The sequence below is a fragment of the Aethalodelphis obliquidens genome, unplaced genomic scaffold (assembly GCF_003676395.1).
Source record: "Aethalodelphis obliquidens isolate GAN/ISIS:26980383/991018 unplaced genomic scaffold, ASM367639v1 scaffold38, whole genome shotgun sequence".
Lineage (NCBI taxonomy): Eukaryota > Metazoa > Chordata > Mammalia > Artiodactyla > Delphinidae > Aethalodelphis > Aethalodelphis obliquidens.
The window spans coordinates 5,496,340-5,519,880 of record NW_020837982.1 but is presented as its reverse complement, the minus strand read 5'-3'; the positions used below and the strand labels follow the sequence as shown (position 1 = coordinate 5,519,880).

Here is a 23,541-nt window from a genome sequence, read left to right as displayed (position 1 = left end):
GAAGAGACACAAAGACTAACACGTGCAGGCCTCCCTCTGCCTCTCCGCTTATGAGCCCCTGGGCCACACCCATCATCTCCTGGAGCCTCGGGGGTCCCCTGAAGCCCCTCCCCAGCAGCTCAGAGGGCCTTCCAGAGGAGGCCCACACCCTCCTCCACCCCGCAGCAGCGGCCACTACTTGGAGGTCTGTACACGCCAGCCCAGGGCCAACAGGCTTTTAGTGGACAAGCTACCAGGGCACCAGCTGCTCCTTGGGCGTGAGCAGCCCTTGAGGTAGGAGTGGAGGGCCCCACACACCTGCACAGGGGGAAGCACGGAGGGGCAGGCAGTCCGAGCGTATTGAAAGGGACTCACCCAGCCACCGGCCCCACCCGCACTCCCCACCCACCATGTCTGGGCTGGGCGTCAGAGAGGAAACTTCAAGGAAGGAAGAGGCAACACCCCTCCTGGATCCCGTGCAAAGTGACAGGGAGTGAGTGCCGGAAACAGACCCCAGGGATAGCTTATCTGATCCTAACCTCTTTCACCTGCCTTTAGAGTCAGAGGTTCCAGCTCTAGCCCTTGCCACTGGACCAGCGTGGCCTGTAATTGGAGCTGTAATGCAATCCTCACTTGGAAGACTGAGTGCATGGTTGGCGGGGGGGGGGGGGGGGGGGGGGGGTGTTCCCAGGGGACGTGTCAGCAGGAAGGTGGGGACGAGGTGAGGCCAAGGTCAGGTACCAGGTGATGTTGCCTGCTCTGCCTGGGAGGCAATGCCCAGGCAGCGGGGGCTCCACACTTCCTACTCCTGCCTCAAGCTGTTTCTAGACAGAGAAAACCCCCAGGGACTGAGCCTGGGGTGTGGGGCTGGGGAAAAGGGAGGTTACTCAGCTTCTCAAGGCTGTGTCTGGATTCCCAGGTTTAGGGAATTTTTCTCCACGTCCCCTTCCAGGGCAGCCTAGAGGTATGAAATCGCTCTGCTGCAGAGGAGGAGGGCCTAATTGCAGTAATTACGCGGCAGCAGCAGTGGGAAGTGACAGCGTCTGCGCGTGAGTCAGGGTGAGAAGCCACTGGCAGCAGGCCACGGGCCTCGCTCTGCCCTTGGGGCCAGCTGGCTATGAGAGGGGCTTGGGGAAGAGCGCGGGGGGTTCTGCCAACCATGGAGAACAGGCAGTCAGCCCAGGCTAAGAGGAGAACCCCCTGACCACTCTCTGGACCACACATGACCCGGGCACCCGGGCAGCCTCGGCAGGGTCACTCTGAACACAGATGGGAAACCCAGTTTGTTCCCAGGGAGGGCGGGGAGCCGTGAGAGGAACACCCTTTCTCCAGCCTCATTGCTCCACTTAGAGGGACCTTCCCACCCCTCACTCCACTCTGTCCTCCCAGGCAGAGGCTGACTCACCCGACCCCTGGGTTTGGGAGAAGAAACAGAGCTCAGCCCTCCTCTCTCTGCCCCCAGTAGATGTGTCTGAACGTGGAGGGGAAGTGTTAGCAGAGCCAGTGTGGCTACAGGTCCGTGTCCACGTTTTTCCAATCCGGCTTTGACTAGTAATCAAGCTGACATTTCCATCTCCATCTGCCCTACTCTTGTACTGCCTCCCAGCTGATTCCAAACTTGGGTATGACCCTTATAACCCCAGTAGTTTCTCGAAAACTACCCTGCACCTCACCAACTTTTCCAGCAACAGAGCTGAGAGAGAAAGCAAAGGATTCAGAGGGGACCTATACGGCAGGACTTCCAAAACTGCAGAAGGAGCTCCCTTTCCTTGGAACCAGAGGTTCTCCTGCCCCAAGCTTGGAGCTGGGTGTTGTGATTGTAAAGCCAGTGGCCTGGTTGGGAGGGGTGGGGGGTGGGGGGGATCCCTGAGATCTTTTTGGCTCAAGGGGTGAGCTGGGCTGTGCTCCTGAGGAATCCTAGAGCCCTTCCCTGCCACTTCCCGGATAGAAGCGTCGGCGGCAGACAATGCCACATCTTTCCCCTGCGGAGGAGGGTGGTGGGAGGGCTGGGCTGCAGCCGCAGGGAAAGGCATATCCCCAGCCAGAAGGTCTAGGGCTTCTTATCCACGTGGCCTTTGTCCGCTCTCTGTGGGACTGCAAGGATCTTAAAAGATCACCTAGTCCAGACTCCCTCAAATCTTCCCGATTATAAAAATCACCTGGGGAAGTTTGTTAGCAATACAGACTCCTGGGCCCCACCCCAAACCTTCTGAATTGAAGCTCCAGGGAAGGTGCCTGAAGATCTGCATTTTAAACAGTGGCCCCTGGTGGTTCTTGTCCAGCAGGCTTGGGATAAGCTGGATCAATCCAGACACCTCATTCTACGGCAGAGGAAATAAGCCCAAGAGAAGGGAAGTGACTTGCTTAAGGTCACCACAGTGTGGGAGAATGCTGCCTTTTTAATTTCCTTTTTTGCTTCCCCTGTTCTAATGCAGAATAACCTAAAAGAGAATAACAAAATCATACATAAAGCGATATTCTTATGTTAAGAGGGAAAGTGTCGCGGGCAAGAAAGCAAATCAGGCTCAGTGTTACTCATCCGGGGAACCATCTTCCTCACTGGCAGCAGGGGAGGAGAGGCCCTAAGGCTAGAAGGCTCTGAGCAGCCCCCCAAACCCCGAGTCGTAGGGGTGGCTGTGCAGGGAGCTGCCCACCTCGGAGATCTTCTGGAATTGGTTGTTGGACTGGCTGCACTTCTCAGCGGTCTCCAGAGCGACTTTATAGTTATCCACAAACGCTTTGTACACGCCAAGCTGGCTGGCCTGCAGGGAGGAGAGAGAGAAGGGCAGGAGAGGGATGGGGAGAGAGGATTAATGAATGGATGAAAGCATAACCAGAGCACCTGGAGCTCCCTTAGCACTCAGAACCTCTAACTCAGTCCGAGCGGCTAGCTGGGAGCAGAAGGAAAAGGCAGGGCGAACATACTACAGTGTCCCTTTGAACTTGGTAGTTTCCATGGAAACTGGCTCAGCCAATAAGGTTAACAAGGGGGTATTGGGGGTTGGGGGGAGCAGGGCACGGCCTTTGTTGGCATGCCAAAACTCAGTTCATTGCAGCATTTGGCTTTATTTAGCATCATCAAAGTCTCGCACGGTTTGAAGCCCCTTAATGCCTCACGCATCTTTCACATCCTGGAACTAGCTGAAGCAGGGGGAGACAGGGAGAGGGGTGGGCACATGTGGCCTGCTCAGTGCCCCACTCCCCATGCTCAGTGTGGGGAACTGTATTTAAAGGCACAGTCCCCACTTCCCTTGGCCTCCCTCGAGGTCCTTGTCCCCACCTCCTCAGCCTTCAAGGAGCCAGAGGTCCTTCCTCTCTACACATTTGCATGTCGCTTTGAACCTAACACAAAGCTTTCCACAGCTTCGGACCACACAGAGCCTCGTCGCCTCCTTGGGGAGGCAGAACAGATGCCATCAGCCCTTTCTGCAAAAGGGGAAACCAAGGCTCGTTAATTCAATTCCGCAAATATTTATGGAAAGCCTTCTCTGTGCTCTGCACGTACATCTCCTCTTACCAGAGCAAAGGGTGGAGATTCTAATCAAACCACGAGATACTACTTCATACCCATCAACCTGGTCAAAATTTAAAAGTCTAATGATATTAAGGGTTGGAAAGAATGTAGGAAAATAGGAACTTTCCCAGACTGCTTGCGGGGGGTGTAAGTTAGTATAATTATTTGGAGAGTAATTTGTCAATAACTAATAAAGTTGAAAATATGCACAGCTTAGCCTGCTACTTAGCAAATCCTCTTCTACAGACCCCAGGGCTACTTGCTACACGTGGATACTGAGCGCCTAAAATGTGACTAGTCCAAACTGAGATGTGCTGAGTGTAGAATACACCCTGGGTTTCAAAGGCTTAGTATGAGAAAGAGAATGTAAATGATCTCATTAATTTCTTAATCTTGTTTACATGTTGAAATGATAATATTTTGACTCTACTGGGCGAAATAAAATATATTCTTCACATTAATTTCACCTGTTTATTTTTAAATAGGTGACCACTAGACAATGGTCACTTAATGGACCACTTAAACAATGTGACCACTAGACAATGGTCACTTAATGGACCACTTAAACAATGTGACCACTAGAAAAGTTTAAGTTATATACGTGGCTCGCACTGTATTTCTACTGGAAAGCACTGCTCTAGAGAAACTTGAATATGTGTGTGCACAAGGAAATGTGAACAAGGGTATTTACCTGCCTCACTCTTTCTTTTGTGAAAAGACTGGAAACGAATGCCCACAAGGGGAACCCATACACACACAATGTGTAGGGGAACCCATACACACAGTGCCGTTAAAATGGATGAACTAGATCTTTGTGTAGCAACGTTGACAAGTTTCAAAATGAATGCTGATTGAATTGCAAAATATATGATACATACAGACACACTTATATACACTTTAAAAGTACATGCAATGCCATAAAAAGATATATATGCATAGCGAAAACACGAACTGCAGCCTAGAAGGCTACACACCAAATTCATGTCAGTAGCTGCTTCTAGGTTGAGAGGAAGGGCAAGAGGAAAGGGAGAGAGAGAGACTTCATTCTCATCTGTAATGCTTTATTTTCTTGATTGAAAAGTCTTTCCATATATCTTCAGAGCTTAACATCTGTTAATTCTGGGAGGTGACTGCACCATTGTTTGCTACATTATTCTCTAGATTTTCTGGTTAAAATTTTTTCCAATGAAGTAGCAAGGACGTTCTACCCACCAAGGTACGAGGCGGGAAGTGGGCTGCCCCTGAGCCCTGCCCCGGATCGACTCTGCTTTCTGCAGAATCCCTGTGCTCGTCAAAGATCCGAAGAGGTGAGTGGGGGACCTGTAGCCACCCAGGGGAGAGACAGAACTCGAGGAAGCTGGCAGGTGGGGCGCAGGAAAGCCAGAGGGGAAAGTGAGAGCTGGGATGCTTGTGAAGAAGCCAGGGCCAGAGCCATGCAGGTCTCAGCCCCAGATGGGCCAGACTTTTCAGAAAGGAAAATCCCAGATGGGGAGGGGCGGGAAGGGATGGAGTTCGTTTCCTCTTCCAGAGGGAGTCCTGGCCCACTGGTGTCCCGCGCTACAGGGGATGTGCTAGCCAGTCACTTCCTAAACCAAAGTATCATTGCTATTCTTCTAAGTATGCACATTCCTTGTCCCCCTTCCCACAGAAGGATAAAGGCTGGGTGCTCAGGGTGCAACGCTACCCCCTCCTATCCCACTACAGAAGGGAGTAGCCGGAGGTGAGCCAGAAGCAGGAGCCACCTGGGCAGAAGGCCTGTGTGCAGGGGTCACCGGCCAACCCAGGCACTGCCATCTCCACGGAGCACCTTAGTCTGCAGGGCCCAAGGCCTGGCCTGCCAGGGCCATTAACTGGGAAGTGGAGGTTGCTTGGAAACAGCAGCTTGGCACTGGGGTGATCCCATAAAACAAATAACGGAGATGCTAATTCCCTTCTCTCGGTAATGGATAATCAAATACCCGGAGACCAGCTGAAAATAAACTGTCTCCAGATGCCTGGCCTGCCCGGCCTCCTCCCAAGCCTGTAGCCCCAGGGGCTTCAGACATCAGTTCATGATGCAGGGGGAGGGAAGAGGGGGGTAGCAAATTCATAGCCAGGCCAGTGAAGCTCAGACCAGAATGGGGAAGCCTGGTGACAGCAGGGTCCAAGTGACAAAGATAAACTGGGACAGCCTTTCCACTATGCTCCAGGCTACTCACTCCTACCACCGCCCCCCGCCACCGGGGTTTGCTCTCTTCTGCCCTCCTGAGGGCTGAGGAGAGGCTGCCCACCAAGCCAATCAGCTCAGGCTCCTGGACCAGGCGGGCAGTGATGACTGGGCGCTCATCATCCCTGAACTGGGGCCAGCACTCTGGGGCTGACAGAACCAGAAGTGTGGAGTTCCCTGGCAACAACGCCTTTCAGGGGTGCTTCTTCCTAATAATAATAATAATAATAGCAGTAATGATAGTAATAACAGTAATGATAATGGCTAACTACGGAGTATTTACTCATTTACTATATTCCAAGTCCTGTTCCAAGAACTTTTCAGGTATTAACTCACTCAGGCCTCACAACAACCCAATAAAGTAAATACCATCATTATCCCTGTTTTTACAGATGAGGAAGCTGAGTCAGGAGAAGTTGAGTAAGTTGCCCAGTGTCACAAGTTTAACCTGTGGCAGAACCCGGATTCAAACCCAGCTGCGACCTGGCTCTAGAAACTGTGCTCATCTCTGTAACACTGCTGTCCCTCAGGACACAGACCTCAGGTCCTGTGATGTCTCCTCAATGCCTTTCCAACTTCTCCCTGGTCCCAGGGGTCAAGGACACGGTGCGCTCATTCACCCATTCATTCACTCACTCACTCGCTCATTCATGTATTGATCACGGGGCTGGTTCTGGGGGTCCAAATTGAAGAAAATACAGTCTGTCCTCCTGGAGCTTACGGTTCTGGGGAGTCAGGCAGTTTAGTGTTCACGGAGTGGGTAAGCATAGGGGCTGCATTTCAGAGGTTGTGGAAGGCTTCTCCACGGAGGTCATTTCTAAATTGGAAACTGACCAGAGAAGCCAGATAAAACAGAGAAGGACATTTCAGGCTAGAGCGCAAGTACAGAGAGGTCAAGCGCGCCTGCAGTGTGAACTGAGACCAGAAGGTTCAGCGTCGGGGGCGCAGAGGGGGTTGCTGAGGCCAGCAGCAGAGGGTCTCATAAGCCACTCCTCGGAGCCTGGCCTCTATCCAAACCCCTGAGCAGGGGGGACTTGAGGTCCGGTCAGGAGTTTAGAAAACGCTCTCCTGCTTTTAGGTAGAGGCCAGAGGCTGCCTGGGAGGCAGGTCTGGGGCAGAAGCCACTCATGAGGCCACAGCAGTGGTCCAGGTGAGGGCGCCAGAGTGCTGGAGAGAAGCAGGTGGCTGTGAGCTTTAACGAAGTGGACTCCATGGGATGCAGGGAGGTGTTAGGGGGTGGGGGAGGGGAGGTGCCAAGGATGAGCCCCCGGGAGTCATGGATGGACGGTGGTTGGGACATGGCCGCACCCACTGAGACAGAGGCAGGGAAAAGAGCAAAGAACTTCAGAGCCAATGAGTTCAGTTTTGAGCATCTGAGCTTGTGGCCTAGGAGCATCCAAGCAAGAGTCTTCTCCATGTGAGAAAAGCAGAGCCCTGCCCACTCAACAGGTCCCACCACTACAGGGGAGGAAACGGAGAAGCACTGCTCCCTGCCCGCCCCCACCCATACCCAGAGGATAGGGCCACAGACTCCTGAGCTCCATCCCGCCTGCTGGACTGGCAGAAGTTACGTGGCGGAGAGCCGGTGGGGGCCCTGTGGGTGTGACTGGGGGTCCTCAGGGGACGCGGCCAGAGACGGACGCCGAGCTAGAGGAGAGGGTCGTTCCCGACCAAGGCCGCACGCTACGTCCACCTCCTCTGTCCCTCTCCCTGCCCTGCGGGTGGGCTGGGCTCTTAGTGCTTCCTGCTCCAGGGTCCTCAGGAGAGGATCGCCGGCTGACATGGTCTCCCTCCCGACTCTTCACTTCAGAGGCAGCGCGGAAGTGAGGCGAGCGTCTGAAGTCTCAGGTGAGCAGTCCCTGCCTGTCCACCTGGCACTTGGCCCTGCAGCCCAGCAGGGGAGCCTTCGGTCCAGCCCTGGCGCCCCCAGGTGAGAGAAACAGTGCCCTGCCAAGGGCACCTACCCATGTGGCCTGTCCCTGGCAGCCCTAGAAGCAGTCTAGGGCTTCACTGGGGGAGGCCGGGAGTCGAGGCAGCAGGCCCAGGTTCCCCATAAGGCAGAAGCCCAGGCTTTCCTCCAGGACTCAGAAATGACTCAGGCCTTCAAGGAGGCCAGGAGGTCTGGGGCTGACCAGTCCTCTCTCAACACCGGCAACTCCACTGAGGTCCCGGGTAAGGGCCCTCCATCGACGGGAGACTCACCAGCTTCTGGAAGAGGTGGCCCATGGTGACCTGGCTGTCCCACTGCTGCACCTTGGGGCAGAGGTTGTCATAGAACTCCTTGTGGATCTCGTAAATGTCCTGGATCTTGTAGAAGATGGTCTCGATCTGTTGGATGGTGAGCACGGGCTGGGAGGTGGTGGCAGTGGCCTTCAGGGGTTTCATGGGCTGGGCAAGAAGAGGAAGAAAGAGCAGAGGTGAGAGGGAAATCAACCGGAGGGTCAGCAGGCCCAGGGCCCAGATTAGGCCCTCCTGCTGCTCGAGTTCTGCCCAGATAAGGCCACTGAGGCCAGGGGACCTGAAGCGTGGTTTGAATGGAGCAGCTGCTGTCACAGGCCCCAGCAAGCCACCCATTACTGTAAGAAGAGGGAGCCTGGTCCAGCAGTCCCATCAGGTCCGAGGGGTGGCGCCAGGACACATTTCTCCCACCCTGTGTCCCCTGAGGGACCTCTGGTTCTCAGCCTGTACTGGGTTTGCCTGATGGTTTAACAGGGTCCATAGCTTTCTTCCACAATGGCCTCATGCTCTGAGTCACAAACTCCCTTGTCATGCTTCAGTGGGAAGGAGGGTTGACGGGGAACTCAACCCCTTAGCTATTTCCTTCCAAGAAACAGAACATGATTCTAGGACTTGGGGAATAGAGTTTCTAAGGGACCCAAACCAATCTCAGCTGCACTGATATCTTAAGTTCCCATCACTTAGTATAGAGAGAGCGAGCGTGGCACGCATGCCACCGTGCTACCTCCTGTACCCATGGCAGACATTGCTAAGCAAGCACAATGACCTTCCTCACTGAGCCTTGTCGTAGCCTCAGACTCTTTCTCAATGCCGAGGCTGACATGCAAGATGGCGTGCAATATCCCTATCTGTCATCTCTGCTTATCTACACCAAGGCGCTCCAAGGCTTGCTGGTGGAGAGGGTGAGGTGACAGACGGAAGCTCAGGACCATCCCCAACACTTGCTGGCTGAAGTTATCACCGTAAAGCCCAACATGAAGGGAAAATGAGGCTTGGATACATTTTCTTCAGTGGGATTTCTGTATTTTCTAAATCACTTCCAGTGAGTAAATATTCATTTTATAATCAGGAAAAAAAGCTATTAAAATTAATCATTGAAACAAACAATCAATGATACTGAAGGATAAAGAGCTCCTCCATGGTTGACCTTCCTTCAGCCCTAAAGCCCCCAAAGATGCCCAGACTGCACACCAAAGGCCCTTCAGGGGAGAGGGTCTGGGAACCTGCCCCATAGAGAAGGCATGGGGGTGGGGAGGTGGGGGGAGGGGTACGCGTACTTGAGAGAGAGAAGCCTGAGTCAGACATGGTTGGCGTTCTTCATCTACTGTGAAGATAAAGGGCTGTGTGGAAAGAGGTCTTTGACTTAGTCTGGGTCCTTCTGGAGACCCAGAGGGCAGAAAGGAGAAGTTGCAGGCACAGGTATGGGCTCACTAGAGCTGCCCCCCGCTACCTCACAGGATTAGGTAGCGAGCTTCCGACAAGGCAAGCATTCTAGCAGAGAACGGGTGACTCAGTGCTGGACTGCAGGGAACACCTCCACTGAGGGAGGCCGAAGTTATCGCTGGCTCACCCTGAGAGAAGACCCCCAAGCTCGAGCCAGCCACGGCTGCCGGATGTCCCGCCAGGCTTCACCCTATCCTCCCATCTGTCTGTCCACAAGGGGAAGTCCCATCTACTTAAAGACCCAGACAGTGCTCTGACTTCTAGCTCCCCTGTCCTCCCAGCTCTAAAAAATCCAGACATGATGATGAAAGCAGGAAAAAGCAGAAGTCCTCCTCTGACCCTCTCAGTGCTGGAACCAATGAGGCCTTAACGTCCAGCCCTTTGCTAGGAAAGCAGGCTGGGGTTCGACCTGGTGCAGGCCAGGCAGTGTGGGCCAGAGTCCCAATTCTGCCGCTTAATAGCTGTGGGCAAGTCACTTAGCATCTCTGGGCCTCAGCAGCCTTGTTTGTGAAACCGGGATACTATTACCTTCTCAAGAACACTGATGGGAAGATCAAAAGCCATCATTTATCTAAAATATTGAGTATGTGCCTGGCACATAGAAGGCAATCAGTAAGTGTTAGCTGCTACTGTTATTACTATTTACCCCACAAATAATGGACCAAGTGCCCACGTAAGGCCAGACCAGGGGGTGTAGCGGGTAGTCAGTGATTCACTAATCACTGCCCCCGTGGAGCCTCCCATCTAGTAGGGGAGACAAACAAAACACGAGGAAACAATCAAACACAAAATCACACATAAGTGCAATGAAGGAAATAAGAAGGGGATGTCCTGCTGAAGGACAAGAAGGAGACACTGACCTGAAATGGAAGCGTGGGGGCAAAGGGGACAGTATTTCAGGCAGAGCTCCTCAACGCCTGGTCCCAAGGTGGGAAGGGCTTGGGCAGAGAGAGGAGCTAGAAGCAAGCCAGTGAGCCTGCCTGCTGCGAGCAAGGGGGCTGGCGAGCAGGGCCCTAAAGGAGGGCTGGAGGGGTGAGCAGAGGCCAGATCACACAGGGGGAAGGAATGCGGCTTTTAAGCCCATGTAATGACCTGGCTTTCCCCGGAGGGATTGAAACAGGGGAGTGACGGGGTCCAATTTTCCCTTCAGGAGATTATTTTTATGACTCATGCTCCTTGCTCCGGACAACGTTACAATCTATTTGGGTAAACTGGACCAACACAAATGAAACATTTTCGTGGACAGAGCAAGATACACTTACTACTCGACTTGGACTGTAAATACCAACCAACTGGCACAGCTCGGAGAGGGCTTCACAGAGGAGGTGATGGGAAAGGGCCTCAGACGGAATATCAGAGTAAGTGGAGGGTTGGGGCCTGGGGAAGCATGGCAGGCAGGGACACAGAGGGAACGGGGGCCAGGAGAAAGGAAGAATGTTTTCCCCACCCCAGGTGGGCAGCGACATTGCGCTCATGGCTCCCAATGTTCCGTGAAGGATACAGAGCCGGCCCTTGGGATCCGTCAGAGTTTATCCTTTTTACCTCTATCTACCCAGGTCCAGAGGAGGGTCCAAGTCACCGCGGAGTCCCTGTCCCAGCCGGGGTGCAATCCCCACCCGGGGGGAATAAAGGAAAGAGGAGAGAACAGTCCTGGGGAAGAAGCGGGGGGGCGGTCGGGATTTCTCAGAAGCTGCTGGGGAGGCACTCAGGCGTACGCAGGGACAAGACACAACTGCTCTGCTTCCTCCTGAAGTCCCACTGTCTGCAAAAGGGGAACCGCCGGTGCTCACCAGGGGCAGGACACACAGACAGGGACTGCGCTTGGGGCTTCAGGCCGTTGGTTCTCAGGACAAGGTTGGGGGGGGCCTTTGGGGGAAGGGAAAGTGCTGGATGCGTGCCCCCAGCTGGCCTGAGACCCTGGGAGGTGAAGGCCTGAAAATAGGCCTCGGGCAGGGAGGGCAGCAGAAAGGCACAGGCAGCCCTGCTCTCCTGACAGAGCACACCAGCTACCCCTCCCTCTTCCCAGAATCCTGCAGCAGAGGACGGGGCGCCAGTTCCCCATTTTATTAGAGTTAACTCTGGCTCTGGGTGTCCCACGAAGTGCTCCTCGGGAAGACGGGCCAGGCGGGTTCGAACTCCTTTCATGACTTCACACTGTCATTTGTCTCTTCTGTCCCCCAGCAAGTTGCCTTTTGACTTTCGAAACCAGGGAAAGAAATCGGCCCACTTCCTCTACCTCCTATCCCAAGAGGCCTGGAGGCTGCCACATGTACTTTTGTTAACTATCACCACAGGCTGGGGGCGGGGGTGGAGGGGTCGGGGGGGGGAGCGTCCTGAACCTATCTTACAGATAAGGAGCAAAGCAAACTCCAGAAGGAGAGTCGAAGAGAGGAGGGCCAGGTGGGACCCAGGGCTGGAAGGTGCTAAGGCAAAGGCAGGCCAGAGGGAGCACCCAGCTCACCTGCAGCCTGCAGAGACTTGCAGAATTACATGCATTTGGTCTGCCCCCTTCCTCCACTCCCCACCTCAGCCCCAGCTCCCAGACCCTCTTCCCTTGTCATCTGAGCCCATCAGGAACCTGGAGGGTTCTGGAAGGTTACCAAACCTTGCCCAGCCAGCAACCCAGGCGGCGGGAACAGAGCCTCCTGTGTGGCTTCCCCGTCTGCGTCTGTGTGTCCACAGTCCAGGCTACACACCCCCAGCTGTTTGCGTATCAGGAAGTGTGAAACTGAGAACAAACACTCAGGAGAAGAGCTGCGGGAATGGGGGTAGGGTGGCAAGGAGAGCTGGGCGTGGGAGGCGGAGGGAGCTGGGGAAGACAGGTTTTCTTCTCTGAACGCCTTTGTCAGATCACCCCAAAGAGCAAAGGGCTTAGCTCCTGGGTAGCTGGGAAGGGCCCCCAGCTCCAGGAGAAGAGGAGGGCTTGATTCCTCATCTCTGAGGCTTATCATCTGAGACTGTGGCCGTGGAGGGTCCTGCCCCCTCTTCCGGAGGGGCCTCCAGGTGCAGACCAGGCCTCCTGGCTCGTCCCTCCCTAGCTCTTGTCTCTGCTCCAGAAAGAACCAAGCCAGGATGAACAAGCTGGGGGCAAGAGGAGGGACCTACCCTGGGTCACACCCCAGGACTGGCAGCCTCAGCCTCCCAGTTTTTACCTTGAGAGCGTGAGCTGTTAGAAAGGCAGGCAGGTAGGGAGTGTTTTGGCCCCTAAATCTGTTATCTTTACCCAGACAAATGGGACTCAAATTAGGCCCAGTGACAGATAAGAACGAGCTGTAATCTAAGAGGGGCATGCTTCTGATGGGAACATGTACCTCCCCTTCCTTCAGGGAACTGGTGGGTTGATAGAAACAAACAAGCTCTAACCTGCGCTCTTTCCCAGAACAGGAGAAAAAATTAGAATCCACTCACACTCGGGCTCTAAGAGCTTCCCCTGCAAACTCACTTACCCGTCACAACAGCCCCATGAAGAGAGTACTAATATTAGCATACCCAGTTTGCTGGTGGACAAAATGAGGCACAAAGGTTCATTAATCTGCTGAAGGTCTACAGCTGGTAAGCAGGCGAGCAGGGATTCAAAGCCAGGCAGTCTGGTCCCTCTGAACTTCTTTCAAATATGCATCCTTTAAGTAAGGACCACTATGCCCGTGTCTGGGCACAGCAATTCACAGTTTATAAGGTGTATTTCGTCTGTCTGTCCTCCTTCCTTCGGATAGTATTTCGGTGTCTAAGTACCTGGCACTGTACTAGGTCCCCAAAAGGATCACCTGATTTTCTCAACCCCATGAAGGAGAGAGAGAAGGTAATGGCCTTGTTTTCATCTTCAGATGAGGAAACTGAGGCTCAAGAAGGTTACCCATGGCTTGCCCAAAGCCGGTTTTCTTTTTTTTTTTTAAATTACTTACTTACGTATTTATTTATTTACTTATTTATTTATTTATTGGCTGCGCCGCGCAGCATGTGGGATCATAGTTTCCCAACCAGGGATTGAACCCTTGTTCCTTGCATTGGAAGTGCGAAGTCTTGGCTGCTGGACCGCCTGGAAAGTCCCACCAGTGGTTTTTAAAACCGACAACGCATGTAAGAAAACATGTGGCCCAGTACGTACATACACATATCCACACAAGCCAAAAGTTGCATGAAATAGTACTTATTCTTACTACATGGGATGCAGGCCAACATTTTCTTTCTCGTTTGTTTTAAAATGCCGGTTCACCCCACTACACTGATTACATTACCCACTAATGGTTAAGTTGCACAGTTTGAAAGACAGGGGCAATAAGTCTACTATTAATGGCAGCGTCAAGTCTTGCCCTAGCTCTGGCCCCAGACCCGAGTCCTTATGGACCTGCCAAACTGTTCCTCCCTTGAAAAAATGACTGTGCAGACCAACAAACTCCCAGTGAGATCGACCACCGACTCATCCCAGCATGTTACAAAGCAGCTACTCATCTCAATAGTTACTCCTGGGGTAATAAATGCCAAGTCCCCTGGGACACCGGGTGACAGTACCTCACATCGCAGCAAGTACATAAACGCGTGTCTTACAATTCTTTTAAGAACGACTATCTACTGATTTCCATCTACCTTTCTGATCCCTCCTTTTTCTGATCCCAGCTGATGTCTCAGACTGCGCAACACCCAAGGAAGAGGACTTCACATGCCACAATCACGCTGCACAGCAAGTATCCAGACGCATCTAATATGCACTTTCTTCAGAGGCAAAAACATCTTATGTCTGTGTGGTTACTTTTGCCTTTTGAAAACATTGTATTATTCCCCTCTCAGTCCGATTCTCACAACAACACCTCCGTCTTGGAGACGAAACTAAGGCACATTCACAGAGGGCGGCAGCCTGTCTAATGCCTCAGAGCTTCTCAGAACCACACAGACAGCCCTTCAACACATTTCCGGCCAGAGGGCCTCAGGATGGGGCGAACGGTTAACTACTCCAGGGAGAAGGAAGGAACGGGTCTAGGGATGACAAAGAGGTCTCCACGCGATTGACGTGTTGAGATTTGCCCAGAGTACCAGCCGGAGTCAGAGGCTCAGACCCCACCTGGACAGAGAACTGTGATCCATTAGTAATGCCTGCACTATAGTCAGGGATGATGGAGTGTCTGCCACCCCCAACCAGGTGGTGCTTCTTCTTCTACCTTTCCCAGGGCAGGTAATGGAGAACCGGGGCTGAGAGGCCTTTTCAGTGACCTTGGCTGCCAAGCCATAGGCAGAGTAGTACCACAGACCCCGCCCCTGGGAAGGACTGGTCCAGGTCCCCCTCCCTCTCCAACTCCAAAAGCAGTTTTAGAGCACAAAGGCCCCAGAGTATATACTCACCAGCAACAGAGCTTCCAGCTGGTTAATATAGATCTCCTCGCTGGCCAGGAACCCTGAGAGAACCAGCTTCCTCATCTCCAGGCCTTTCCCTGCTTCCACCTGTAAAAGCAGGTCAAAAGCCAACAGCTCATGAGAAGGGAGACCAGAACCCTGAGCTGCCTGTTTTCTTGCCTGTTTTCTCTTCTTTAACACTTTTGCAGGGGATAAAAGCCAAATACTTATTATAGAAAATTTGTAAAATACAGAAATATAAAAGGAAAAACAATCACCCTTACTCCTACTGCTAATGTCTTGCTTTAATTCTCTCCCATCCTTTTTTCCCCCATTTCCTTATTTGTATCCATCCACCTATTCAACCTTATAATAGTGAGCAAGATAAAAAAGAACCTGACCCCATGTGTGGGAGCAGTTTAATGGGGGTGGGGGTGGTGGGATACAGACAGTTAAGAAGGGAAATCGGAGTCATGACTGAGGCAGGGCACGGTCACGTGGAGGGCACAGCAGGGGCCAGAGGAGGTGCCCCCGGGGAAGTGATGTGTAAACAGAGAGGAGTAGGGATAGAGAGGATGGGATGGAAGTGGGCATGGGAACCCCGGCCGAGCGGCCTTCCAGCTACACCTCTGACTATATCTTCCTGTCCCTGGGGGTTCAATCCCACAATGGAAGGTGCTGGCTGTGGGCCATCAACTTTACCCCTCGTACCCCCCGACCCCCGCCAGCATTTCCTGACTGCGTAAGGCACAGACGCCAACAGGCCTCCTCCTTCCTCCAGAATTCCTTCTCCTCTATGGTGGAGATCATACCCCATTTAGCCTTGAGTGGCCACCAACTAGCACAGTGCCCCGCACACAGAAAGTGCTTGAAAACTTTCCCTGAGTGAAAAGACGTAAAATTCTTCTTGTCACCTAAGATCCCCAAGTCATTCCTGGCCCCCTCTTCCTCCTCTCTCCCCCTCCTCTGCCACACTGAGTCCCCAAGCTCTTCAAAGTGTCCTTGCTCATCTCTTGCAAGGATTCTTCCTTCTGCTCCACCCTCTCCTCTGCTGTGGTAGAGACCCACAGCATCCCACTCCCCACTGGATTCCAAGTGCTGCTCTCTCCTGCCTCCGCTCCACTCACCAGAGCCAGATGAACCTTCCCAGAACGCCACCCTACACCTGAGGCTTGTCAAAGACTTAATGCTGCAAAATGTGATTACTGGGGGACTCAAGTAGGTTCTTCACTCATTTATTTATTCATTCAACAAATGCCCACCAGACCCTGTAGATACAACGGGAAACAAGCATTCAATAGCCCCTGTGCTCATGTGGCTTATAATCTAGTGGGAAAGAAAGACGTTAAAAAACAAAAGCGGAAGCCACATAGCACAGGGAGATCAGCTTGGTGCTTTGTGACCACCTAGAGGGGTGGGATAGGGAGGGTGGGAGGGAGACGTGAGAGGGAGGAGATATGGGGATTTACGTATATGTATAGCTGATTCACTTTGTTATATAGCAGAAACTAACACACCATTGTAAAGCAATTATACTCCAATAAAGATGTTAAAAAACAAACAAAAAAAACACAAAAGCCGAGTAAATATAAATATATGACTACAAAGTGTGATGCGGTTCAGCATATCCTCTCCTTAAACACCTGCAATGGCTCCTAGTGCCTCTCCCTACTTGTCCAATCTCCCCAACAGCCATCAGATCTCTGCCTTTCCAACATGCCAGGAATGTTCCAGCCTCTGAACTCTGGTTCTCGCCATCCCTGCTGCCTAAAATGCCTTCTCCCACATGGGGTCTTCTCTCCTGAAGACACAGCTGAAGCCTCTGGCCTGCAGGGTCAGCCCTCGTGTCAGAATCTGTGGCACCGCCGCAGCACCTGACGCGCGCCCTGTCTTGTTACCTGCCCGGTGATTCTGTAGGGTCTTTGAAGCACCTGCGTCACGCTCCCCTGGACACCCCTAAAGCCCAGCACCACGTGATGCCCCGAACATGTGGGCACCTGCGCCTTGTAAGTCCTTTCCACTCTCTCATTTAGCTTCATTCCTCTCTCAAATACCTCCCTGAGGGAGGTACTATATTTTTCCATTATAAGAATGGAAACAAGCAAATAAGATTTCAAAGAGGGAGGAGACTAGCCCAGAACCACACAGCCAGAAAGTGGCAGAGCTGGGATTCCCCTGAAGGTCTTCGAACACCAAATTCTCGTCTCATCCACTGCTCTGATGATTTCCTCACTCTCCTGTTCCTTTCTCAAGCTTTGGATGCTTAACTGGAATCTCAAACAGATCCCTCTCTGGGCATCAAATGCACACCCTTAGCATAAGCTGGGAGAGTGTCTGAAGCTACCAGAAATCTCCTACGTCCGAAGGAGAGCTGCTTTCCCCCTGCTGCATGGCCACCCCAGCATGTTCTCACAGGCTTTCCTGCCCTTTCCCCAGGTGAAGGACTTAACCCTTGACCTTCCATCAGCAAACTAGTTAGCAATTTGTGCTGGAGGCTGCCTCTCCCAGTCTCTGAAATGTAATCTGATCCTGTGATAGAAGAACAAGGTCCTGCCAAAGATGTCCACCTCCTAATCCGCAAAACCTGTGACTATGTCACCTTATGCGGCAAAAGGGACTTTGCAAATTGATTAAGTTAAGGATTTTTAGGTGGGGAGATTATCCTGGGAATGAATGATCAGGTGGACCCTATGTAATCACAAGGGTCCTTGTGAGAGGCAGGCAAGAGAAAAGGCTATGAGCCCGCAGAAGGAGAGCGAGAGGCGGAAGGGGACGGGGAGAGATTGAGTGCAAGACTGAAAGATGCTACACTGCTGGCTTTGAAGACAAAGGATGCGGCCAGGAGCCAAGGAATGCAGGGGGCCTCTAGAAGCTGGAAAGGGCAAGGAAACAGGGTCTCTCCCCTAGAGCTTCCAGAAGGAATGCAGCCCTGTTGACCCTTGAGACTTGTAAGAGAATAAATCTGTGTTGTTTTAAGCCACTAAACGTGTGGTAATTTGTTTCCGGCAGCATTAGGAGACCAGTATGGATGCCAAGCTTTAGGGAGAGACAATGGTTATTTATTGATGGTTTCACAAGTACCAGGCACTGTACTAAGCACTTTCCGTGGATTAACTCACTGGAATCCCACAGTCTAGAAGGTGTTATCATTATCCCTCTGAGGCACAGAGAGTGGAAAATGCCAGCTGCCCAGAGCTGTGGGCATCGCAGGCAGGCAGCACCCCCTCCAAGGAATGAGACCGGAGCTTGGAGCAGGGCTCGCAGCCCTGGAGGTGGCAGTGGAGGTCGAGGTCAGACCTGCTGCTTCCCCAGCCTGACAAATGGGAACTCGCCCTCCACGTTGGGGGCCAGCGCTCCCCTCCTGTGCCCCATTCCCTTCCCGTTCCCTGCCAGCTGGGGATTTGCCTGAGGGCCTGGCAAACACCCTCTCAAGGAAGTCACTTAAGCACAACGTGAGCTTAAATGTAGAGCTGGCTGGACCAGGACCAGGGTGAAGACGCGGTGACTCACAGCCCCACCAAGCCTTCACCCGCCCTGGCATGAGCACAGACCCTTGTGTCAGGCCCCGTGACGGCCCACTGCAGCAGGACCCGCTCCTCGTGAGACTCCAACCTCAGAGTCCAATCTTGAAAGAACCCCCCCAGAAGGCAGTAAGTAGTCACCCCCAAGAGTCCCCACTCTGGGCCACATTCACCCTGACATTTTGGCTGGCGTGGGGGTGGAGGTGATGGGAAAGGATGTGAAATTATATTCTGTGCATTTTACCAACAGGTGGCCTGCTGTCAGTTACCACCCAAAACCTCGTCCATCTTCACTTTCCTCAGACCCCACCTGTCCCTGGCTTGGAATATCTGGAAATTCACAATTGTTTCTTCAATCCTCCTGGAGCTATTATCATCCCATAAAACACCAGGGCTCGACATCCATTCACTCATTCCCCACCATGTGCCCGGCACTGGGAAGACAAGTGAAGGAGACAGTCTCGGCCCCCAAAGAGCCCTCCAGAGGTGCCCACACACCCAGAATCTCCAGGGAGGGGTTTTCTGGAGTTCAGGGCCCCCAGAGCCCGTGCCACGCTGCTTGCCAGTCCTGCAGCACAAGGAAGCTGCCATCTGAGTGACACTGTCCCCACTTCCTCCCCAAGTGGAGCTTACGAAATGCAGCAGCCACGGGGGGCTCGTTCATGCCCAGTATTTTACATAATCTGCTGGGCTGAAAGTGTCAGCCTGAGGCCCCAAATCCAAGAGGTCAAGTCACTCTGGTAGGGACAGTATCTGCAAGTAAGGCTTAGCTGGCTCTGGCCCGGCCTGGTCTTCTACAGTCGGGGCTAAATAAAGTCTCCAAAGGTTTGGTTCCAGGCCAAGTCAAGACTCTCTCCAGGAGCCTTGACCTCCTCCAGGACAACAACGTGGGCTGAACAAGCAGGGCCACTTGCAATTCAGAGCCTTAGGCCAAGCAGCTCCACAGACAGTAGAATTCAGTCCATGGGCCACACCAGTTTGCGAGGAGCACCCCGTGGATGGGGGGGTCTGGTCAGAGCAGATGCCACTGGGTCTAGGCACTATGTCCATGCCAAGTATCAGCCTCAGCTTCAGGACAGCTGGCCCCTCCCTGAGTTGAGTCGATGCAGGGACTCAACTCCAGCCATTCTCTCCTCTCCCCAGCCCTAGGCACCAGGGAGGTCTCTTTCAGCTAATTCCTCAGCAGAATAGAGAGTGGGGGGGGGGGGTAGTGGGGTGGGCACTGCTGGGGGACCCTCCTAAAGGGCAGATCTCCATATTCTGGGCTCCCTGCTGTCTGAAGCTGCAGGCAGGTCCCATGGGGTCCAGCAGTGTTTTCAGAGTTCAGCTATTCACATCCCACACCTTTGCAGTTCTGTCATACGTACCACCGGCACTATTATTTACTTAATACTGTTCTTCACAACAACCGGCTTCTTAAAAGCACAGCCTTATCCCAAGCATTATATTTGAAATCACAGTAAAGACGTGCAAGTCACTTTTCTATTTTTATTTCTGGTTGCATCACGCGGCATGTGGGATCTTAGCTCCCTGACCAGGGATGGAACCCGTGCCCCTGCAGCGGAAGCGCGGAGTCTGAACCACTGGACCACCAGTGAAGTCCCTATTTTTTTCTAAGATACATTAAAATTTACGCCTAACTATTAAAGTGCAAAATATATATCCAGGTGCCACCTAAAATCATCCCTCAAATCATCTCATATGTGGCCCACACTTCAGGAAAAAAACCTAAGTGGGGGACACAGGCATGGCCATCACTGCACATGGAGGGAGCGGAGACCTGGCCAAGTGAAAAAGAAACACAGGTTGTTCAGATAATCCATTAAAAATCGGCACAGAATTAACCTGAAGGGTTAATCTGCATTACAAAAGGATTTCAAAATTCCTGACAAATGAGTTCTTTATATAGCAAGGCCCCTATCAGCCCTAGGTACCTTTAAATAGAATCCTATGAAAGATGTGGGGGACGTACACAACGTTTTACAGAGGGGAGGTGATGCTGCTATCAGTATTCACGTTATTATCAGTTTATAGACCATTAACTCCTCAAAGGGGAGTGTGGGCTGAAACACACAGCAAGCTCCAGCTCCAGCTCTGGAGAAAAGCGCTGCCATCTTCGCATCTGTCCCCCAGGAAGACGAAGCATCTCGGAAATCACGCTGAAAACAGGATTGATTTATAGGACTGGCCTTTGGACATGTGCTCAGGAACACGACTGCTGTGTAAGGTAAGTACTCCTGAAGTAATAGCAAAGAGAGAACTGCCCTGGATTTCTACCAGCCACCAAGAAGAGTCTACCATGCAGGAGTATGCCCAGTCCACAGCCCAGGACAGGAGCACACCCTCCAGAAATGAGCCCTGACCTCTCACATGTACATGTGCACATGCCCACGCACACGTGCACACACACGCGCCCAGTCCAGCCCTGACTCAACGAGAAGTGGTCCCTCCTCCTCTGAATTTAGTACCCTTTTATCAGAACCCTTCTCATGGCCCTGCCTACTTTCTCATTATGTTCCTATTATCTGGGAACTTGCCCCCTTACCCTGAACTGTGAACTCTTTGAGAAAGGACCAAGCCTTGTTCACCTGTCTCCTCCCCCAGGCAGCCTGCTTTGAATAGAACACAACCTGACAGTGTTTGTTGAATGAATCAATGAGCTTTCTGTTCGTCTTCTCCCTCTATAGATGGCCAAGCCTGGTAGAGGAGAAGGGCATCCTAGATGTGTTCAGGCTGGGACAGGGGGCTTGGAATCCCCCAACACTCAGGAAAGGGGCCCTCCCCCCAGTGCTGGAGACAGGTCCGGGAACACTGAGGCGGCGAGGCAGAGAGGAAGACTCCATCTTGGCGCTCACAGGGCTCTGGGAGGAACAGCATTTTTAGGTGTGATGTACACCCAAGCCCCTTTGGTATCCGTGTGCTTCCTCCTTAGAAAACCTCTGAGATGGAATAAGGCCAGGGACATGGTACGCCCTGTGTGGGCCCCATGGAGCCTCACTCATTCCACCAATCCACTGGACACCAGCCACACACCAAACACCGTGCAGCGTTCACAATGAAAACAAGAGGGCCCTGCCCTGGAGGAGAGAGGCACACGTCTAGAGTTCCAAACAGAATGAAACAGGGGCTAGCCCGGTATAAGCCAGACTAGAGGTCCAGAGTAAGGGAGGACCCATAAGGCAGCATATGAGTGGAACCCCATCTGTGCTGGGGAGGGTGTCTCAGAGAAGGGCCGTGAGGAACCCACAGAGATCCCACCCTACACACTACTACTACTAAGCTCCCAGCAGGTGCTCTTGCCTCATAAACAGACTTTTCCCCATCCTGTTCCTGGGATGGCTGGGCAGACCCTAAGGGCAAGGCCCTGGGGGCCCAGTGAGAGATGTGACTTACCCCAGTGTGCAGAGCTAGCACCAGATGAGAAAACCAGGGCTGGGGCGCCAGCCACTGCCAGCCTCCCGTTACGGCTCCTCTCTGCCCCACACCCAGGCCTACAGCGACTGCTCCGCCCCTTCCACACATCAGCCATCTACCCGTGGGTCTGCAGTCTATTTTTACCTCCATTAGCTCCTCCTCTGATCCACACTGTAGCACGGGTGGAGCAGGGCAGTGATCCCCATCTTACAGGAGGGACAAAGAGGCCCAGAGAGGCTCAGCGACAGCCTCCTGCCCAGAGCAATGCTCCGTGCACCATGCCCTCTGGGGTGCAGTGCTGCCAGGGCAGACAGGCTCGGGCCCCACAAGATGGGCGCTCTCTGTTAGGCAGCCTGGCTTGCAGTCTGTGAACTCCCTGCCATACGTTCTCACTGGCCCTCCCTTCAAGCCACAGAACAGAGAGGAGGTGAGCAAAACACTGAGGTTAGAGGTGAAAGAAAGGAAGGACGGTGTGGTGCGCATGCCTTAGGCAGCACTGGTGCACTTTCAAGTGGAATCCCGGCCCCTGGGGCGGGGTGGGGGGGCGTGAAGAGAAGGGGATTGAGGCAACCACTCCCCTCCTGCTCTACCTTCGAGGCAACTTCTCTGATTAAACAGAGGCATTGCTGCCGAGACAGCCCCAGAGTCGGTGGGCTGGGGTCCAGCAGATGCTTCCTGCCTATGCCCACCTTGGGTAAAGTGCCTAGCCACCTGGCTCCTGCCTCCAAGCCAGCTGTTACCGCCCCTCTTCGGCTGATCCAATTCTTTCCCTTCAAGGAAGTTCAGGGACCTCTGGCTCTCGATCTCTCCAAATGCTCTCATGCCCTAGCCCAGATTCACCAGATTCCACTTGCTTGGAAGAGAGTGGCTCCCTTGGCCTGAACTTCACAAGTGCACTTATCCCACTGCTGCCATGGAAACAAGGAATTACGGCCTCCTAGTTTCACGTCGACCAGCTCCTCTGGGGCAGCAGGCTGACACCACTGGCGTGCCCACCAGGGGACTCATGTCACTGCCAGAGAAAGCCCTCTGCACAACTGGCCTGGGGAAAGCCAGCAGCCACTCCCCCTGAGGACAACTGGTCCAGGGGGAGGCGGCGGGCACTGCGCCTCTCCCCCAGGAACAGCTGTGCCCAGAGCACAGCCCCTTGCATCCCTTGGCAGGCAGGCGCCAGCCCCTCTCAGGCTGAGGTGCTTCCACTCGGCCACAAGGTTTGTGCACAAATCAGCCATTTCTGCCGCACAGACTTCGGCAGTCAGAGCTGCGAGCCCTGCCCCCTCCCCCGACAAGCATCCAGGGCGTGTCACATTCCCACCTTCACAGCCACCAAGAATGGGGACCCTGAGCCGGGGCTGGTCGGGGTTCCCAGCTCGCACTCCTCCAGGAGAAACACATCTTCATCCTCCAGGACCTTGTCCAAAAAGCCTATCGCCTCCTCTTCCTCTTCCATGGCAGCGGGAGCCGCGGAGGGCAAACAGGAAGCAGGGTCCCAGCAGCAGCGGCAGCGGCAGCCGTGGCCGCCGGCGCCCAGGAGCGAGGCCGGCAGGCGGGGACGGGAAGAGCGTGCAGGGCAGGCCTAAACCAGCACGCGGGCCTCCCCGGAGTCCGTCCTGGCGCCCGGCCACCGGCTGCCGATGAAAGGCTCCATTATGAGCCTTCTCCCGCCCGCCGGCTCCGGGTCCTCCCGGAGAAAGGGGAAGCGGGGCGTCCGTGCGGCCCCGGCCGCCTCTCGCGGGGAGCTCCGCCGCCGCTGCCGCCGCCGCGATTCCAGGGCTGTCACCGGAGCCCGCGCGCCCCTGCCGGCCGCCGCGGCCCTTCCTGCCGTGCGCGCCGGCTCTCCAGGCAGGCGGGGCCCCGCTCCCAGCCCGGCCGGGCGCCCCGCCGCCGCCGCCGCCGCCGCC

The 23,541-nt window shown here is 53.7% G+C and overlaps 1 protein-coding gene across 3 annotated transcripts in view; it reads right to left on the bottom strand.

Moving 5' to 3' along the window:
• Nucleotides 1–23,541, bottom strand: part of ABR (ABR activator of RhoGEF and GTPase) — a 178,857-nt gene that overhangs the window by 57,074 nt on the left and 98,242 nt on the right. For 2 of the 3 annotated variants that reach the window (XM_027130545.1, XM_027130543.1), the window contains 3 exons: nt 14,715–14,813; nt 7,902–8,087; nt 2,634–2,741 (listed from right to left, as the gene is read on the bottom strand). In XM_027130545.1, coding sequence (XP_026986346.1) covers nt 2,634–2,741; nt 7,902–8,087; nt 14,715–14,813 — 393 coding nt within the window. Of the gene's footprint in view, nt 1–2,633; nt 2,742–7,901; nt 8,088–14,714; nt 14,814–22,955; nt 23,525–23,541 lie in introns of those variants that run through there. The other variant, XM_027130544.1, reaches the window with a different exon arrangement.